This window comes from Spizellomyces punctatus, assembly GCF_000182565.1.
Source record: "Spizellomyces punctatus DAOM BR117 chromosome Unknown supercont1.10, whole genome shotgun sequence".
In the NCBI taxonomy this organism is placed as follows: Eukaryota; Fungi; Chytridiomycota; class Chytridiomycetes; order Spizellomycetales; family Spizellomycetaceae; genus Spizellomyces; species Spizellomyces punctatus.
In genome coordinates, this window is record NW_015971546.1 from 894,727 (window position 1) to 910,624 (window position 15,898).

General features: G+C 46.5%; 5 protein-coding genes across 6 annotated transcripts; 1 reads left to right on the forward strand and 4 right to left on the reverse strand.

Annotated features, from left to right (window-relative positions):
- Positions 1-3,450: 3,450 nt before the first annotated feature.
- On the reverse strand, positions 3,451-4,344 carry SPPG_09340 (uncharacterized protein). Its single transcript, XM_016757499.1, has 2 exons — positions 3,883-4,344; positions 3,451-3,815 (listed from the first exon to the last, which is right to left on the reverse strand). Exons 1-2 carry the CDS (start codon positions 4,096-4,098, stop codon positions 3,612-3,614), a joined length of 420 nt encoding a protein of 139 aa, XP_016607105.1. The 5' UTR covers positions 4,099-4,344; the 3' UTR covers positions 3,451-3,611.
- Positions 4,345-4,675: 331 nt separating this feature from the next.
- SPPG_06015 (uncharacterized protein) lies at positions 4,676-5,682 on the forward strand. Its single transcript, XM_016754219.1, has one exon. It carries the CDS (start codon positions 4,683-4,685, stop codon positions 5,490-5,492), a length of 810 nt encoding a protein of 269 aa, XP_016607106.1. The 5' UTR covers positions 4,676-4,682; the 3' UTR covers positions 5,493-5,682.
- SPPG_06016 (uncharacterized protein) lies at positions 5,510-8,454 on the reverse strand. The gene is made up of 8 exons (XM_016754220.1): positions 8,271-8,454; positions 7,976-8,170; positions 7,676-7,782; positions 7,190-7,612; positions 6,781-7,123; positions 6,587-6,707; positions 6,326-6,516; positions 5,510-6,271 (listed from the first exon to the last, which is right to left on the reverse strand). Exons 3-8 carry the CDS (start codon positions 7,736-7,738, stop codon positions 6,036-6,038), a joined length of 1,377 nt encoding a protein of 458 aa, XP_016607107.1. The 5' UTR covers positions 7,739-7,782; positions 7,976-8,170; positions 8,271-8,454; the 3' UTR covers positions 5,510-6,035.
- Positions 8,455-8,577: 123 nt separating this feature from the next.
- On the reverse strand, positions 8,578-10,226 carry SPPG_06017. Of its 2 annotated transcripts, none has more exons than XM_016754221.1 (4): positions 10,113-10,226; positions 9,443-10,055; positions 9,183-9,372; positions 8,578-9,118 (listed from the first exon to the last, which is right to left on the reverse strand). In XM_016754221.1, the coding sequence occupies exons 2-4, from the start codon at positions 9,748-9,750 to the stop codon at positions 8,636-8,638; spliced, it is 981 nt and encodes a 326-aa protein (XP_016607108.1). In that variant the 5' UTR covers positions 9,751-10,055; positions 10,113-10,226; the 3' UTR covers positions 8,578-8,635. The 2 variants fall into 2 exon arrangements, with proteins under 2 accessions (XP_016607108.1, XP_016607109.1); XM_016754222.1 differs by having other exon boundaries at positions 9,443-10,060.
- A 60-nt stretch (positions 10,227-10,286) lies between these two features.
- SPPG_06018 (AGC protein kinase) lies at positions 10,287-15,857 on the reverse strand. Its single transcript, XM_016754223.1, has 13 exons — positions 14,346-15,857; positions 14,015-14,269; positions 13,858-13,943; positions 13,503-13,793; positions 13,179-13,421; positions 13,001-13,111; positions 12,722-12,929; positions 12,544-12,659; positions 11,680-12,480; positions 11,270-11,613; positions 11,049-11,196; positions 10,657-10,980; positions 10,287-10,590 (listed from the first exon to the last, which is right to left on the reverse strand). The coding sequence occupies exons 1-13, from the start codon at positions 15,628-15,630 to the stop codon at positions 10,429-10,431; spliced, it is 4,374 nt and encodes a 1,457-aa protein (XP_016607110.1). The 5' UTR covers positions 15,631-15,857; the 3' UTR covers positions 10,287-10,428.
- Between the last annotated feature and the right edge of the window lie 41 nt (positions 15,858-15,898).

Consider the following 15,898-nt stretch of genomic DNA (forward strand, 5'->3'; position numbering starts at 1 on the left):
AACCGGATAGCGTGACCGAAAGCTTCGCCAAAGAAGCACAAGAAGCACACGAATGCATCATGTGTGGAAGGGAGAAGGGGAGGAACGTGCCGGGCGTAAATTGGCGTAGATTCGAAAGAAAAAAAAGAAAGCGAGGGGGGGGGGAAAGACGCGCTGCGCTCGTTTGGATAAGCCAACTGTATGAACGCGTTCTTTATTATATCGCACGTATTGAGCTCGGATGGTTTATGGCGATGGCGAGTAATGGAATGGACCTCGTATATGTGTGTGTGTGAGTGAATGATGAGTTTTCCATCTGCTTGTTGGTCGTTGTTTTCGTCGTAAATCTCTTGTGCAGCAAGCAGCGAGCAGCAAGTAGCGAGCAGAAAGTCAAGTGGAGGAGGGGGAAATGATACGTAGAAGGGGGAGAACAGAGTGGCGCGCGTGTGCCAGGAGAAGGTGAAGAACGCCCAGAAAGAACGCGCGTGCGTGTGTGGATAAGTGAGGAATGACGCAAAGAAAGAGAAGAAGAAGAAGAAGGAGATGGAGAGATGCAATAAAGAAGATAATTTAAGCAATGTACGCAGTCCAATAACAAGAGAAAAAAGATGGGGAGGAGAAGGGCGATGAAATTCCCCCCCACAACGAGAAGAGAAATGCAGTAGGAAATATTTGGATTAGAATAGAATAGAAAATAGCGTTATTTTTGATATTCACAAGAGTGTAAGAGGAAGAGAGATTTCCCATGTGAAAAGAGAGAGAGAACAAGAGAATAAGAGAGAGAGAAAGTGTGGGAATATTTAGACGAGTATTTTCCCACGCGTGGGAACTTTTTCTCTTTCTTTCTTTTAGTCTCTCTCTTTTACTCTCTACGCTCTTACGCTCACTCTCACTCACTCCATCGGGTATGTTTCTCTCGTTCTTTTGTAAGATTGTATTTGCGTATTCAGTAACCGTCTAGTTCCTTTCCCACAGCCCATCCTTTTACGTCCTTCCTTCTTGTTACGGTTCCTTTTATCGCAACTCTCGACTTTCCATCACGTCCCACAGTCGTCTGTCTATCCTACCGCCCGTTCGCTTGTTTGACTATGCTCAACAACTGCCTTCTTTGTAGAATCGTTTTTTGGTTCTTTTCGAGCGAGGTACCAAACGTATCGTAACAAGGCATTTATCGGTCTGCTCGGTTGCAACAGTACAAGGATCAGTGCCTTTCAGGTGCTCAACGTTCAAAGCAAGCGTCTGCAAAGCTAGTGTGCTCAAGTCATTTGCGGTTGCACGGGTGCAATATTACAAGATCTCTCTGCCTTTGAGCTTTCAAGGATTTTGCGATTGCACGGTTGCAAATACTCCAAGATCAGCACTGGAAAGTCTCACGGTCAAGGCCTTTTGCGGTTGCACGGTTGCAATACTCAAGATTAGCGCCTTTGAGGTGTTCAAGACCAGGCTTCTTAAAAAGTCCATTCAAGGCCTTATCGGTTTGCACGGTTGCAACAGTACAAGATCAGCACTTCAAGTGCTCACGGTCAAGACGAGGATTCCCAAGACTTAAATCCAGCGTTCTTGCAAGGGTACCCAAGGCTTTCAGTTGCACGGATGCAACAGTACAAGATTAGCATCTTTGAGGTGCTCAAGACCCGCATGCTCATTAGCATATGGCAAGGCTTTCGGCTGCACGGTTGCAGCGTAACAAGATCAGTGCCTTTGAGGTGCTCAAGACCCGCATGCTCATTAGCATACGCCAAGGCTTTCAGTTGCACGGATGCAACAGTACAAGATCAGCACCTTTGAAGTGCTCAAGACCCGCATGCTCATTAGCATACGCCAAGGCTTTCAGTTGCACGGATGCAGCGTAACAAGATCAGTGCCTTTGAGGTGCGCAAGACCCACATGCTCATTAGCATATGGCAAGGGCTTCGGTTGCACGGTTGCAACAGTACAAGATCAAGCACCTTTGAGGTGCTCAAGACTCGCATGCTCATTGGCATATGCCAAGGCTGTCGGTTGTACGGTTGCAGCGTAACAAGATTAGCACTTTCAAGGTGTTTACTTTCATGACTCGCATTCCCAAGACTCTCAAAACTGGCTCTCCCCCATTGGCGTACCCAGAGCTTTCTATCGGTTTGCACAATTTGTAATGCACCATTAGCGCATTTGAAGTGCTCACGTTTCATGTTTGCATTCTCAACTCTCAAGCCTAGCTTTTCAGCAACCATATTCAAGGCCTTTGCGGTTGCAGCAATGTGCACCGTAACAAGACTAGCACTTTCAGTGTTCACATTCAAGCTCGCATTCCCAAGACTTCCAAGGCCAGTGCCGTTCTTACAATCATGCCCAAGACTCGCGGTTGTACGGCTGCATCATACCAAGATTAGCGCCTTTGAGGTGTTTACGCACAAGATTGCAGTTCCAAGACTCCCAGGTCAAGCGTTCTTGCAAGCGTACCCAAGACTTTCGGTTGCACGGTTGCAACATGACAAGGTCAGCGCCTTTGAGGTGCTCACGTTCAAGACTAGCATTCCCAAGACTCCCAAGTCCAGCCTTCTTACAAGGGTACCCAAGACTTTCGGTTGCACGGATGCAATGTTCAAGATGAGCGCCTTTGACGTGCTCACTTTCAACATTGCATTTCAAAACTTTGCACGAGATTGCATTTCCAAGACTCCCAAGACTGGCATTCCCATTAGCGTAGCCAAGGGCTTTGCGGTTGCGCCAATATGCAGCATTCCAGGTCAGCACCTTTGAGGTGCTCACGTTACCGACTAGCGCTGCACTGTTGCAGTGCTCCAAGACTGGCACCTTTGAGATGTTTCCGCTCCAGACTCGCATACCCATTAACGTGTACCCAAGACTCGCATTCTCATTAGCGTTTACCCAAGACTTTTGGGTGCCCGGTTGCAACATTACAACATCAGCACCATTGAGCTGCCCATTTCTAGACTTTTAATCGTGCACTTGACCAACCTCGTCGCCGCTTGTCGGAAAGCTAAAAGATTCGCCTCCCCAAGGTCAAGACTAGCTTTCCCACGAGCGTAGCCAAGTGTTTTGCCAACTGCAAGGTTACCAAATGATGAACCTTTTTAGGCCAGCGCAAAAGCAGGTTCCCAGCAAGTGTTTGCAAGTTTTTTTGCTATGAGGCAGACCCAAAAACCAACCGCCATGGGGCATGCGGCATTTCTTTTCTGTTTGGCCGACCTACGCAAGTTAAAGTAAATGACCTAACCCTCATGCATGTTTTTGAACATTTTTTAATCCTAACGACGTTTACTTGATCATTTCTCTGTCGGTTATCAGTGCAGGCTTGTTGCACAATGGTCCGGAACATGCGCTAATGCACACGGTTTTATAAGCAACTTCTTGATGACGTTTCTCTGTTGACCCCACTAGTGTCATGGATAAGAGTAGAGAAAACCAATATATTATAAGAAGGCAATTTATTTGTCTTGAACGGCTGCAAAAAATCAACGTGTGGGAGCTAGCGTTGCCATTTATTTGTCAGTTAGATGCCAGTAACACTTTGGCCACTTTCTTCTTGGACAGTTGAACGACCATCCGACGCACCATGTCTATTACAAAACCCTCTTACAAGATATATCCAAAAATGATAGACTTGCGAACCCATACTCTTGTTTATGTCAATCATGATACCTCATCCAATGCCTGACCTCCCTCCCAACATCATCCCATGCAACCAGCCCACAATCTAATTCCCTCCGTACCTTATCCACACCAGCAGGTTTCAAACTCGCACAATGACAAGAAACCGTAACAAGTTGATTTCGAAGAGCCGAAAACGACGGACTAGGCCTTTCACAATCTTGTACTGACGGAGCCACATACTATTTTTTCAAAAACATACTTAGATCCACTCAAATATATCCATTTAAACAATTATGGATGCCCTACCTTGATAGGCCCATAAACCTTTCGCTCAGAAACTTTACAAGCCACACTCTTCAACAACCCTTCCACACGACATAGCCTGCATAATGTTGGATTGGATCCTGTTACGGGTGTTTTGTGTTTGCAGGGTTGGGTTGGGAGGATTGTGTGTGCGGAGGGGAGGTGCCGGGTTTGGAGGGGGTTTGTTGGGAAGAGCGGGTGCAAGGGTGGTTGTGGCATGGTGTTTGGATGTGTGTACTTGGGTAGGGTTGTTGTGTGTAAATGTGTTAAAGAAGGTTGTGATATCTGTTTTTTAAAACTCAGTTTTTTTGCAAGGTTTATGTTCGGACATTTTTTTCTAAATCATCTTGTTTTCATTCGTTTTCCAATTTCTCGAGACATTCCATAAAAGTTATCTGTTAATTCTGTAAAACATTATCCATATCGCAATTACCTCAAAAATAAATCCGGAAAGTGTTTGGACAAGTGTAAAGTAAAATGCTGTCAAAACTGTCAAGTGTTTTTCTAGAATTTGACTCTATATTTCTTGATCAATGTCAATGTACACCATAGCGATATCACACACACAACAGCCAATAACGAAAAACCAAGTCATACAACCATTCCAGATATCCAGTAACCATCCCATTCCAACAATCAACGCACTCGCCTCACTCTTCTCCACAATAAAAACAAAAACGTATAGACAAAAAACCAACTAAAGTTCTACCCATCGGAGCCTATTACGTAAGACAAAAGCCACGACTCCAACACACTACAACAACCTTCAAGCCCCGTTTCCACCACACGTCTTGATCATCAATATGCCAACGAACCTCGACATTCCACCCGCCCGCTACGGCCACGAACTCTACACCCTCACTCCACACACCCCCGACACAATCCAATCCCAATGCAAAAAAATAACCACCCACATTCAATCCACGGCCATTCCAACGGGTATACTCGTCGGACGAGGTGTTAATGAGCATTTACGTTGGTACACGCCTCATACACCATCAACGGTAGTGGAGTTTGGGGTTTTGTATATCCCGTGTGATGTCTTTGGTGGTGCATTCTCCTCCCCTCCATCACAACAATCAACATTACACAATGATATTCCACTGCACATTTGGGGATCCATAACCCATCCAACACTCTTAACACACCTCCCCACCACATCCTTCCATTCCCTCCTATTCGACTACTCCACATGGCGATACATGACACTCTCACCAACCGTGCTAAAACACTGGCACACCATTCTGGTTGAAGAAGGGTGGATTGGGTTTGATGCCTATGTCGCCAGTGTGCGTGCGGGGAATGAGGTTGGATACGAGTGGGAGAATCCGACGCATTTGGTTTTACCTTGTGAGGATGTCAAGGTGTTTATCAAAAAGAGGGGCTTGTTGGTGAATCAGAGGCAGATTGTGTCGGCGCCACTAAAAGGACATGAACAGATGGATCGTCATCCATACTTGGACACGTTAAAGGAATTGTATGAACGGGTGTTTGTTGGGAGTGGGTTATTTGACAAGGTTGTGTTGAGACGGGATGCCTACCCTGTTCAGACGAGAGGTCATATTGGGGTGTGGTTCCAGGTTTTCAAGAAGAAAAGTGGGTTGCAAACATGAAAGAGCATCTCCCGTCCCTCACAAACAGCAGAATTACAGAATTTATACATTAAAAAAAACAGACACACAGAGAAGAGAGAAAATTACATAAAACAAAAAGCCCATAGTGAAAACCCCCAAAAAGCCGGACAAAACATTGGGAACCTTGATAATCCGTAAATCCCCTTCCAAAACAACAACAACAAGAAACCAAGCCAAAAAAAAAAAAAAAAACAAAACCCCATTTTGCATTCACATCAAAACGAAAAGGAAAAAAAAGAATATAGAAAAAAAATTTCACCATCACAAAATACCATCACATACATCTATGACTGATCCCCAGAACTTGATTCCAATACGGCGCTCACAACAGATAGATTCCCGTCATGCTTTACCTCTCCATCCGTCGTCCCATCCACAGCCGTCCCATTCGCAGTCGTCCCATCCGCAGTCGCCCCATCAACAATCGTCCCACCCGCAGTCGTGCCATCCGCTGCCGGCCCATCCACAGGCGTTTCGGTGGCTTCCTGACCTGCAGCAACATCTTGTACCTCACTACTCCCCTCATTGACTTCGGTGGTGGCCTTGCACTGCAAGTGGAGCAGACCCGACTTGCTCGGATTCCTGTGCAGCGGGCACACCACTCGCGGACGGATCAGGAGTCGCAGGAGACGGAACAGGTGTCTGCGGCGTATTCTCACTATTCTCATCCTCATTGTTGGTCTCGGCTTCTTGTAAAGACCGTCGTATAGCTTCCATAATCATCAACTCTTCCAAATCAGCGCCCATGTTCCGCATCGCTACACCACGTTAATACACTTTTACGAGCAATAAAAAAAAAAGAATGTACATACCTTCCAGATAATTCATGCCCAAATCCCCACCGGCTAATCTATCTCTTGGTGGCCTTCGTCGCTGACTTGCAGTATCATGACCAGACCTTCGAGACCGAGACGAACCGGATTGAGGTGATACACCCGTCATACTCTCTACCAACGCTGCAGCGGCCGCAGCTGCCCCAGAAAGGTCGCGGTCAGGATCAAGCCTTTAAAAGAAACGGAAAGAAAAGAATTTTAGTCAAAAGTCTTTTGCAAGAGAAAGAACAAGAAATGTACATTCGCCGTCGTGATGAGCTGCCACCGTGCTGTCCCAGAGGAAAGGTCATACGTCGTTGGTTCGCCGCACGCACTAACGCGAGTTGCTGTTGTTTTCGCAACCAGTCCGGTCGAAGATCATCTATATCGTTACATTTTTGTCTGTCATTACCTTTTCACATTCCCCCAATAAACGAATCACTAGTCCCACTTACCGGATGTAACGACCAGCGCACTCTTATGACTGACACTCTGTCTTCGTTTTGATGTGACTGGCGGGAGGGGAGGTGCCAACATTTCCTTTTGCTCAGGCCCACCAGCCCCATGCGCAGGCCCACCATTCTTTTCTTCCTTGAATGCCTCGGGATAGGCTTCCATCAATTTAATCTTATATTCCGGGGACCCCGGCGGATGATACAGAATCCCAAAGTTGGCTTCAACACAAAATGGACATGAGGCGGGTTCTAACGTTGCTTCGGGGCGTTTAATTTGCACAAAGCACTCTGTACAAATGGGTTGATCACAACAGCGGGAATAGTTGACGTTTGCAGGGTAGTACTATTCAGAAAATGATTGTCAGCAACTGTGTTTTTACAAAATCATTTTTTCATGACTTTTCATTACCAAAAAGCAAATGGGGCATTCAATGGGATACTTGTAAAGGTCTTCTGCACGAATCAGTGACAGAGACTCTTGCGCCACCAACTGGCTAGGCATCGACACCGACCGCTTTCCTTTCAATGAAAATGTACTGGATGAGGAAGACGAAGGTTGACGGTCGTGGCTGGTCCGCCGTGCCGGAGTCCAGGCCAACCCATCACGTGCAGAGATGGAGAAGCCTTCGGGTACCACACTGGCTCTACGACTTGTTGAGCCAGAGGACACTGGTGGCGTAGGTGTCGGAGCGATTTCGGGTTTGTCGGTCATCTCGGCCAGTCCTTTGTAGAAAGGTGACATTCGGCGTTCTACGATAAGGCGCTTGACGACCTGTATATCCCAGTCTTGTGGCGAGTTTGGATATACTCCATCCTTGAATGGGATCACTTGCTACATGATGGTCAACAAATGTCAATGGTCGTCCATACTCTTTTCAAGCGTTGGATCACATACCCCCTCGTCCACTCTGATATCGGCGATATCGTCCTCCTTTGCCTTTGCAAATGAGTTGCCCATGTTTTCACAAAAGGATGGATAGGGATATCTAGCACAAGGTATACCTGCACGATCAAACATAATAGAAAGTAACGATTTAGAACGAGTATCTCGTCGCAAACGATTGCCAGGTAATGTGTTTTGGACATGGATGAAAGATCACTGCAAAGTCCAGGTTCTTGTGATGCAATGGTCATTGCCCTCAATCTCCCCACACTCTGGCATTCGACAGACAGTCCACCCCTTGCTTCACATTACCTCACACGTCAGAGACAGCAGAACCCAACTTTAAAGAACGGGGTACGAAAACAAATGCCGGCCGGTCCCAAGACGACGGAAAAAGTCAGATTTGTTTTCGTTTTTCGGCTGTCAATGCGCCTCCTGACTTCGCTACACCGATCCGATAACCGTTTTTTTTGTCCAAAGTAGACTCGTTGAGGTCGAAACAGCTTTCTAAAATTGTTGCCCAACAAAAAAAAAGGGAGAGACACACACAGTTACAATGGGCCGTGATCCCTTTTGTCAAACCCTGCATCCTTGCTCATCCGCTTACCAGAAAGCCTTTTGAATACGTCTTGGCGCTTTTCGTTTCTCGCTTCCGCAAATACCCAAACTAGACGAACGCAGCACTTGCAAACCTCCAGTAACAAAAAGAAAAGCCGTAAAAGCGGTAATGACCCCCAAATGCCTTCCTTCCCAAATTGCACCTTCCTCGTTGCAGTCCCAGCAAAGCTTACAGTTTGGCTACCACGCGTTGAGGCCAAGGCAGAGATACGGTTACTAAGCATGTGATGTGGTAGTTTTGACTCATCTCATGTGATTTGCGTGATAAACAAAGCGCATTTTGCGATATTCCATTTGGGGTATTGGAAAAAAATAATCATTTAAAGGTTCATTTTTTAATAGATGACATGGTATTTACAATAGATGCGAAATGCCTCGTGTAAAATCAAATACTTTCACCGCTCCATTGGCAAGTCCCCATGCAATATGTCCATCGCCTACCTCCACCACACCTCGTACAATCTTTCCATTGAACGTGAGTTTTCTAGAGGCTCCTCCGACCCATGGTTCGTATATATACACGTCTGCGCCTGCCCTTCTTTTCAGCCATATGAAGCTGGATGTTGCTCCCAAGTCCCGCGTCCACAACGACGAAGTTGGCACATGAATGGGGATGCACACGGACTTTTGCCTCTCGGGAGAGACACGTTCAAACCATACACCATCGTCATTACTACTTATAATATACCCGTGAGTAAATCCGTAGTCGAACATTTGCTTTTGGGAGTCCTTTGATCGGTGGATCTGGTCCAATTGTTTGCCGGTGCGATCATAAATAACTACCAAATCACCTTGTAATGATACCAAATATTCCCCGTAAAGCCCAAAAAAGGAGCGCTGAGCATAAAAGTGCTATTAGCTTACAAGTGAGGAATCCATTGGGTTTTTATGGATGCCTTACATGGTCAAAGTGATCTGGTTTTATAATCCCCACAGTTTCTCCAGTTCGCAACTCCCATATCCAAATACTTCCATCTTGTGCGGAAGAGTATACACGATTACAATGCAGTCGCACCTCAATGATCGAGCATGTGTGTCCGTCCAATGTGCGAATAAGGTTCTTGGTTCGTAGATCCCAAATGTATATTCTCCTAAAATCACGCGGCCGTAAACATACGACAAGTACGTCTAAAACCTCTGCGCGTTCTTTGCAGCACGTACCTATCAAAACTTGCAATAACAATCACACCATCTTCACCTGAAATCTCAAAGTCCACCGAAATGACAGTTCCACCCTCAAGTTCAGCGATGCAACTTTGTTTGTCAAGATCCCACACTTTGACAGTCCGATCGTAGGATCCACTGACCATAATGTTCTTTTTGATTCGTACGGCGTGCACTTTGTCGCTATGCAGGTCAAGGACATACTCCACAGGTGAATTGTGAAAGAAATTGTAATGTTTGGCGCAGGTGTGTTTTGCATGTGGGTCCAGTTGTCTTGGTATGCGCCAAGGACACCGTCGGTGCATCTCGTCGAGGCGCTGCTGCCATAATGCTGCGGTATTTTTGAACGTATGCCATGTACGAGATACCTTTAAAAGCGAAACATTGAATGAATGCCTACGAATGCGTGCATCGCAAACATAACAGGCGTTGTCTTCCTACTCGACCCATGGCGCCCAAATCCGGGATATCAAGATATCGGGCAACTTTCAGTGAAATCTCCAAAGGAAGTTGTCCAACAAAGTCTACTGTCTCCGTACGCTTTGCTTTGAGGAGCGGTAAGAGCGTCTCGACATCGCCATACTTGCATTTCTTGACGAGCTCGGCGAGACTAAACTAAACGGGGTCAGCGCAATTGACGTGCAGTCTCGACACGAATGTAACATACAATGCTCGACGTGTCGCTGCGGATGAGGAGGAAAAGGCCTCAATAGCCTTGTTCAGTTCGTCTGGCAACTTTACTGTGCCCATCTCACCCATGACCCATCACATTCTTCAAAAGCACAGCCCAACATTTGAACTATGAACTGGCGATGCTTGCAATTTAGCCAAAATAGGCAAGTCCTGCATACGTCATCCATTTTGAAAGATTATAAACAAAACCCCATCGCAAAGTTCCTCGGTGGAAACTCAGATCTTACCCATCATCGCGCACTAATTCAGAAACAATAACAATAATACAGTAAATAAACTATGTCCAAAGTCTAACCATGCCATACGCTTGCATTCGATGCTACGGAATCTCTTCCTCTAAAAGAGAACCCATCTACGTCATTCAACCCACGGTCCAAAGATCCAGACGGAGTGAGAGACGGTGGCTCTTCTGTGAATTGCTCATCAAAGAAGCTGACGTCGTAGTCGTCTCTCTGTCATCCATGCCACCAGTTTTAGTCATACGGCCTTAACAATAATATGACACATCCAAAACTCACCAGTTCTGGTCTGAAAGGTACTTCTACCTCCTTATTAAACAGCTTGATCCAGTCTACACCCTTGAAGAATGCATGCTGCTGTACCATCTTTCGCACCAATCTTTTCGCAGGGTTTCGGTCTAGGATTCTGTGAATGAAATCTTGTGCCAGAGGTGATACGTGCGACGGGAATTCGATGGGCGCGTCGAGGATGTTTAACCGGATCTCTTCGCGGTCTTCAGAGTAAAAGGGATGGAAACCGCAAAGCATTTCAAATACCACCACACCGTAAGCCCAATAGTCGGCTGCTGCGGTGTGCGGATGTCCTTGCAACACTTCTGGAGCCTAATCATGAATGTCAACAATAGTCAGCACATGAAAACAGCATCTTATATCATGGAGTTGAAGCATACCAGATATTCCAACGTTCCAACCACAGAGATTGTATCAGAGTCTTCATCTTCTGGGATGTCATTCTCGTTTTCATGCTTACTGAGTCCGAAATCCGTGATTTTGACATGCCCGTCCCTCGTTAATAGGATATTTTCTAGTTTCAGATCTCTAGAAATTCCAAACAACAGGTGAGTTACTTTTCTTGGGGGGAGGGTATGAGCGTACCATGACAGTAACTTACCGATAAATAATACCTTTCCCATGAAGACATTCCAAACCCAATAACAACTCTGCAGCATAAAACCGAACTCTCTCCTCCGAAAATCGGCCAAAGTGACTAACGTGAAAGTACAACTCCCCACCGTTCACATACTCCATTACCAGATAAAGACGCTCGGGTGATTGGAATGCGTAGTGAAGACCAACGATGAAGGGGTGGTGAATTGAGCGCAAGATACGGCTTTCTGTTCGTGGATCGGTGGACGTTGGAGAAGAAGGAACATCTGTGTCTATAGACGCTTGCGGTTTTGTGAGGACTTTGATGGCGTAGACCTTTTGGGTTGATTTTCGACTGCAGAGCAGGACCTAAAGGTGTCAATGGATCAGCACTTGCACTCTAGTACGAAAGCGTGTGTCGGAGACTGTTTCTACCTTTGCAAACTTTCCTCTTCCAATAACTTTATGTATCTCAAAGTCCGCCATCGTCATTTTAACTTCCTTCTCCTTTCCTCCCACTTCCGGAATCTCACTGTTATCTTTCACCAAAGCCGGTTCCGCTCTTGCAAGCTCGGACGCTACCGGACTTGGCGAAGGTGCCTCACTTGGACTCTTCGTTTCGACTTCTTTCCCACCACCCACGTGTGCACCCACTTTTAAGCAATTAACCCAGTCCGCATATTCACCCTCAGACCCGGCAGCCATGACAACCTTCTCCCCATTCTTTTGTAAAACCACAAATACAAATGGGCGCTTGTACATTCCGGATTCTACTCTCTCCACAGCACATCCGTCCAATTGAATGATAATTGTGCCCCGCTCAGTAGCAAACGATGAGATGACTGCCTCGTTTTTTGTGCTTGGGCGAAGAATCAAGGTACGGTTATCGAGATTGACCCAATGTGACGTCCATGCTTTTTTGGTTGCGTTGTGAATATGTAACCAACCCTCTTTGTATAGTGTGGTCGGAATCTGAATCGGACGGTTCATGGCTCTACTGAACGAAGAGGAAGAAGAGGAAAAAGATGTAGTCCGGGGAATCGTCGAGACGGGTGCTGTAGTTGACGAGGAGAGCGCCTTGAAAACTTTGAAGAGCTCGCCGTATTCTGGTGAACTTTCTTCCTCGGCATTGACGCCAAAAAATCCTGCGAGTTTTGCAACACGTTTCGCGGAGGGTGCTTGTTGCTCTTCCAAAGTGTATGTACTCTCGAAGCTACGGAGTTCGTTATGGGATATCTACATTGACGAGTACTTATTACTTGACATATTCTGCGTCGAGCTGGTGCAAGTGATACTTACCGGCTTATGCCTCAACAAGTTTTTAGTTGCCTTTCTCTTGAACAAGAAGAATTCATTATCTGTCCACTTTAGCATTATATCGTACATCTTCTCATCACCGTGCAGCTCCCGTTCATCTAGACAGCATCATTAGTATCATCAGCTGAAAATCGAATGACGGTCCGGGGAAATAACTCACTTCCAGAATGCGGCGCACATAGAAACAGGCCATACTGTTCTCCTGTATCTTTAATCATCAACTTATTCATTAAGGCTAACTTTGCCTCTGCTACAGAGGCAGGCATTGGAAGACGGAGGTTACTGTAGGTAAGATTGCCAAAGTGAACACGAACAATGAACTGAGATGCGGCGTTGGGGAGGGGTGGTGGTGGACCAATCGATAGCGGCTGATACGTTTGAGAGCGTTGGTTAGCCATTGAAAAAACATGTTCAAAGATGGTCATCGTATAAAACATACTCTATCCCCTTTTGACGAACGTTTGGCGATCATACTTTGAATCTCATCCATCTCTTTCTGTTTTGCGATACCAAAAAAGTCTGCAAGCTTTTCTGTTCGTTTGGCTGGTTCCTATCGCATTCAAATTCTGTTAAGAACCGTGCGGAAACTGACAAACAAGCCACTTTCGTACACGAACCTGCGACGCAACTGTCCCTCCTGATGCAGCATTCATCAACTCGCCGGCTACTGAATGTCTCGATCGCAGATTGAACAAGGCAGCGCTGCTCTTTTTGCTCACCGTTGCTGACATTGGGCGTGATGGCTTTTGATGGACAACTACCGGTGGATCAAAGAGAGAGCTGACCGATGCGGAAGCTGAGCGGCGACGGCTTTGGACAACGTTAGCGGGTCCTGCATCACCTGTTGACACATTAGGATCCTGTCAGAGGTGAAATTGGTAGTCAACAAAAATGTGAGATGAAGAATGAGCAGTTTTCGGCGCAAGCTATCACAAACATACCTCTGGCTGGTTGAGGTTGATCAAACTCTTGCTACTGCTTCCCTTCAGAAGCCCCTCTTCGCTATAACTATCTCCACTCTTCCTCAAGGCCTTTGACGGCCGCCTCTGAGGTGAATTCACACTCTTCCGGTTCTCAATGCCGAGAACATATGCCAGCTTTTGTGATCTCAACGCGTCATTACGTCGCTTGAGGTCTTCGGCTTCCCTCGCTTCTTTGACTACGAGAGCATCTAGGTCAGTACTGGATGGTAGACCGAGGATACCCGCCAGCTTGGCTGTGCGCTTGTGAACCTGCCAATGGGGGTAAGCAAACAATGGTATCAAAACCGTTTGACGTCCTTAGAGCTTTTCTTACCACTTTGCGGAACGAGTACTTGGAAGTTCGATTCCACGGTTCAAAAGGCTTCTCTGCTGGCTCCAGGAATCTCGATTCTGTTTCATCTGGGAACGTAATTTCAGCATTCAGGACTTCAACATGAAAAAATCCAGAGGATAACCGGGGCCATTCCTACCATTGACCCACAAACCCCACCCAATCTCCTCTTCCAACCCCTCAACAGCCACCAAGATCTTGACAACATCCTCAACTTTGGTTTCCGATCCTACTACAATCCACCGAGTCTTTGACTTTTTTTCCTCTATTTGCACAGGTATTGACCACTTGATTTCTGATTTTCGGCGCAGACGGAGTTTAATTGTGGAGGGCGGTGGGGCATGTATGTGATCTATGGGTGTATTTGGATCTATGCGAGTTTCGATGGGGGTGCCTTAAAACAAAGAACAGCAGGCTTTTATTTAGCGTGCTGGACGGTAGTAGCTGACAGCATGCCCACAACACCTCACCATTCATTCCAACGTCCATTAGAAATACCCTAAAACTCTCTAAAACCTCCACAACTCCCATCTTGTTCAAAGCCTCCATTCGTACTTCGTTGACGGTAGTGTTTGGAGATACGGTGAACATGTTGCAGGTATCGTCCTCCAAGTACATAAAAACAGGTACAGAGCCATCTGTCCGTAATGGTGCAGCCATCTTTGCGTCGTATAAAGGTTGTGCCTGTGGGGGAGCGGCATTCGGATCCTCCAAGGTGGGAAATTGTAGAGCGAGAGGAGAGAAATTAAAAGTTGGAAGTTCGGTAGTGAGGGCGGTTGTGACATTATCATTAGGACTATCAGCGTCAACTCCTTTTGTATCGATTCGAAGCGGCCCGAGAGATGGACCTTGGCGTAGCGAATCGCTGGCATGAGATGCTTGTCGAGTATGTGCACCGGACGACGAACGAGGGCTATATGATTGTTGGGATGACAATCGGGCACCGCTTCCCGGAGGACCAAAATTGAGCGTACTTCGAGCACTCTCTGGGTACGAGCTGAATGCAAAGTTGCCCAACGAAAGGGTACTTCCAATCTCTGGTCCAAATCGCTCTTTTATCCGCTGTGAAAGCTCCTGCAGGTTGGAGAATGTGGGCAATTCATCGCTCTTGGTAACCGTAGATGCCGACGACATGGATTTACTGCGATCCAAGGAAGCCAAGGGCGAGTTTATATGGCTTAGAGAAAGTGCTGGCCCCATCCCAATGACTGTCACTGGTCTTGACGGCTTCGTTGCGCTGCCTGGAACAGGCGGTGGTGGGGTGGCACTCCTCCTCGAGTTCAAGGAAGTACTTGGGGCATCTTCGAGAATCGGATCGTCTTTGATGAGCGTATGCTGCGTTGAAACTTTTGACAAATGTCTCTCGATTTTGAAGCTGGGCTCGAAAATGGGAAGACCAATATCCAAATCCTCCGTCTTCGTCAAAACTGAACTCTTGACAAATGTCCCACCGTCCATCCCCATAACATCGCCGCCATTTTCATCATCACAAGCACCTCGCAAAGCAGATGCGGTAACCAACGTCGGCGGATCTTCTGTGGGCCATAGTCTTTCCTCTAGTTTTCCATGATATCGAAATTCGTTGTCATTGTTCTCGCGTCTGCCCCATGCTCCACCTCTTGTCTTTGCATCTAACGTAGAGGAAACCGCTCCCGTCGGCTTCTTTTCCGGTAGTCCTGGAAGGTCAGCTAAGGCGGCAGGGTATTTGTCTGATTGCGTGGCATCGATGGACTTTGACCGGCTATGCAAGGACATTATCGGGTTTTGGCCTTGAAGATAGTCATATAACAACCTCGTGAGAGTAGCTACTTTGTTTTAAATATATTCTTCACACTGCCCAAAAGAAAATAAAAAACTCCCCGAGCTGGCTTGTGCTTGACCAAAAACTCAGCTGACAGCACGTTTTAGCTTCGTAAGTTAACTTGTATTAGTTATGAGGTTCCCAGCTACCGGGGGAATGCACAGTATTCCTTGACGGTAGCGTATGGATGGCTCCAATAATACTTTGTAAATTAAAAGAGCA

Excerpts from the sequence above, each read along its gene's own strand:
- SPPG_09340 (XM_016757499.1), bottom strand. The coding sequence starts at position 4,098 with ATGCCACAACCACCCTTGCACCCGCTCTTCCCAACAAACCCCCTCCAA. Across the intron at positions 3,816-3,882 it reads AGGTTTATGGGCCTATCAAG|TATGTGGCTCCGTCAGTACA; the intron begins GTAGGGCATCCA and ends TTGAAAAAATAG.
- SPPG_06015 (XM_016754219.1), top strand. The coding sequence starts at position 4,683 with ATGCCAACGAACCTCGACATTCCACCCGCCCGCTACGGCCACGAACTC.
- SPPG_06016 (XM_016754220.1), bottom strand. The coding sequence starts at position 7,738 with ATGGGCAACTCATTTGCAAAGGCAAAGGAGGACGATATCGCCGATATC. Across the intron at positions 7,613-7,675 it reads ATATCAGAGTGGACGAGGGG|CAAGTGATCCCATTCAAGGA; the intron begins GTATGTGATCCA and ends ACCATCATGTAG. Across the intron at positions 6,708-6,780 it reads TGCGCTGGTCGTTACATCCG|ATGATCTTCGACCGGACTGG; the intron begins GTAAGTGGGACT and ends GTAACGATATAG.
- SPPG_06017 (XM_016754221.1), bottom strand. The coding sequence starts at position 9,750 with ATGCACCGACGGTGTCCTTGGCGCATACCAAGACAACTGGACCCACAT. Across the intron at positions 9,373-9,442 it reads GTTATTGCAAGTTTTGATAG|GAGAATATACATTTGGGATC; the intron begins GTACGTGCTGCA and ends GCGTGATTTTAG. Across the intron at positions 9,119-9,182 it reads AACCAGATCACTTTGACCAT|CGCTCCTTTTTTGGGCTTTA; the intron begins GTAAGGCATCCA and ends TTTTATGCTCAG.
- SPPG_06018 (XM_016754223.1), bottom strand. The coding sequence starts at position 15,630 with ATGTCCTTGCATAGCCGGTCAAAGTCCATCGATGCCACGCAATCAGAC. Across the intron at positions 13,794-13,857 it reads AGTACTCGTTCCGCAAAGTG|GTTCACAAGCGCACAGCCAA; the intron begins GTAAGAAAAGCT and ends CCCCATTGGCAG. Across the intron at positions 10,591-10,656 it reads TACCTTTCAGACCAGAACTG|AGAGACGACTACGACGTCAG; the intron begins GTGAGTTTTGGA and ends CATGGATGACAG.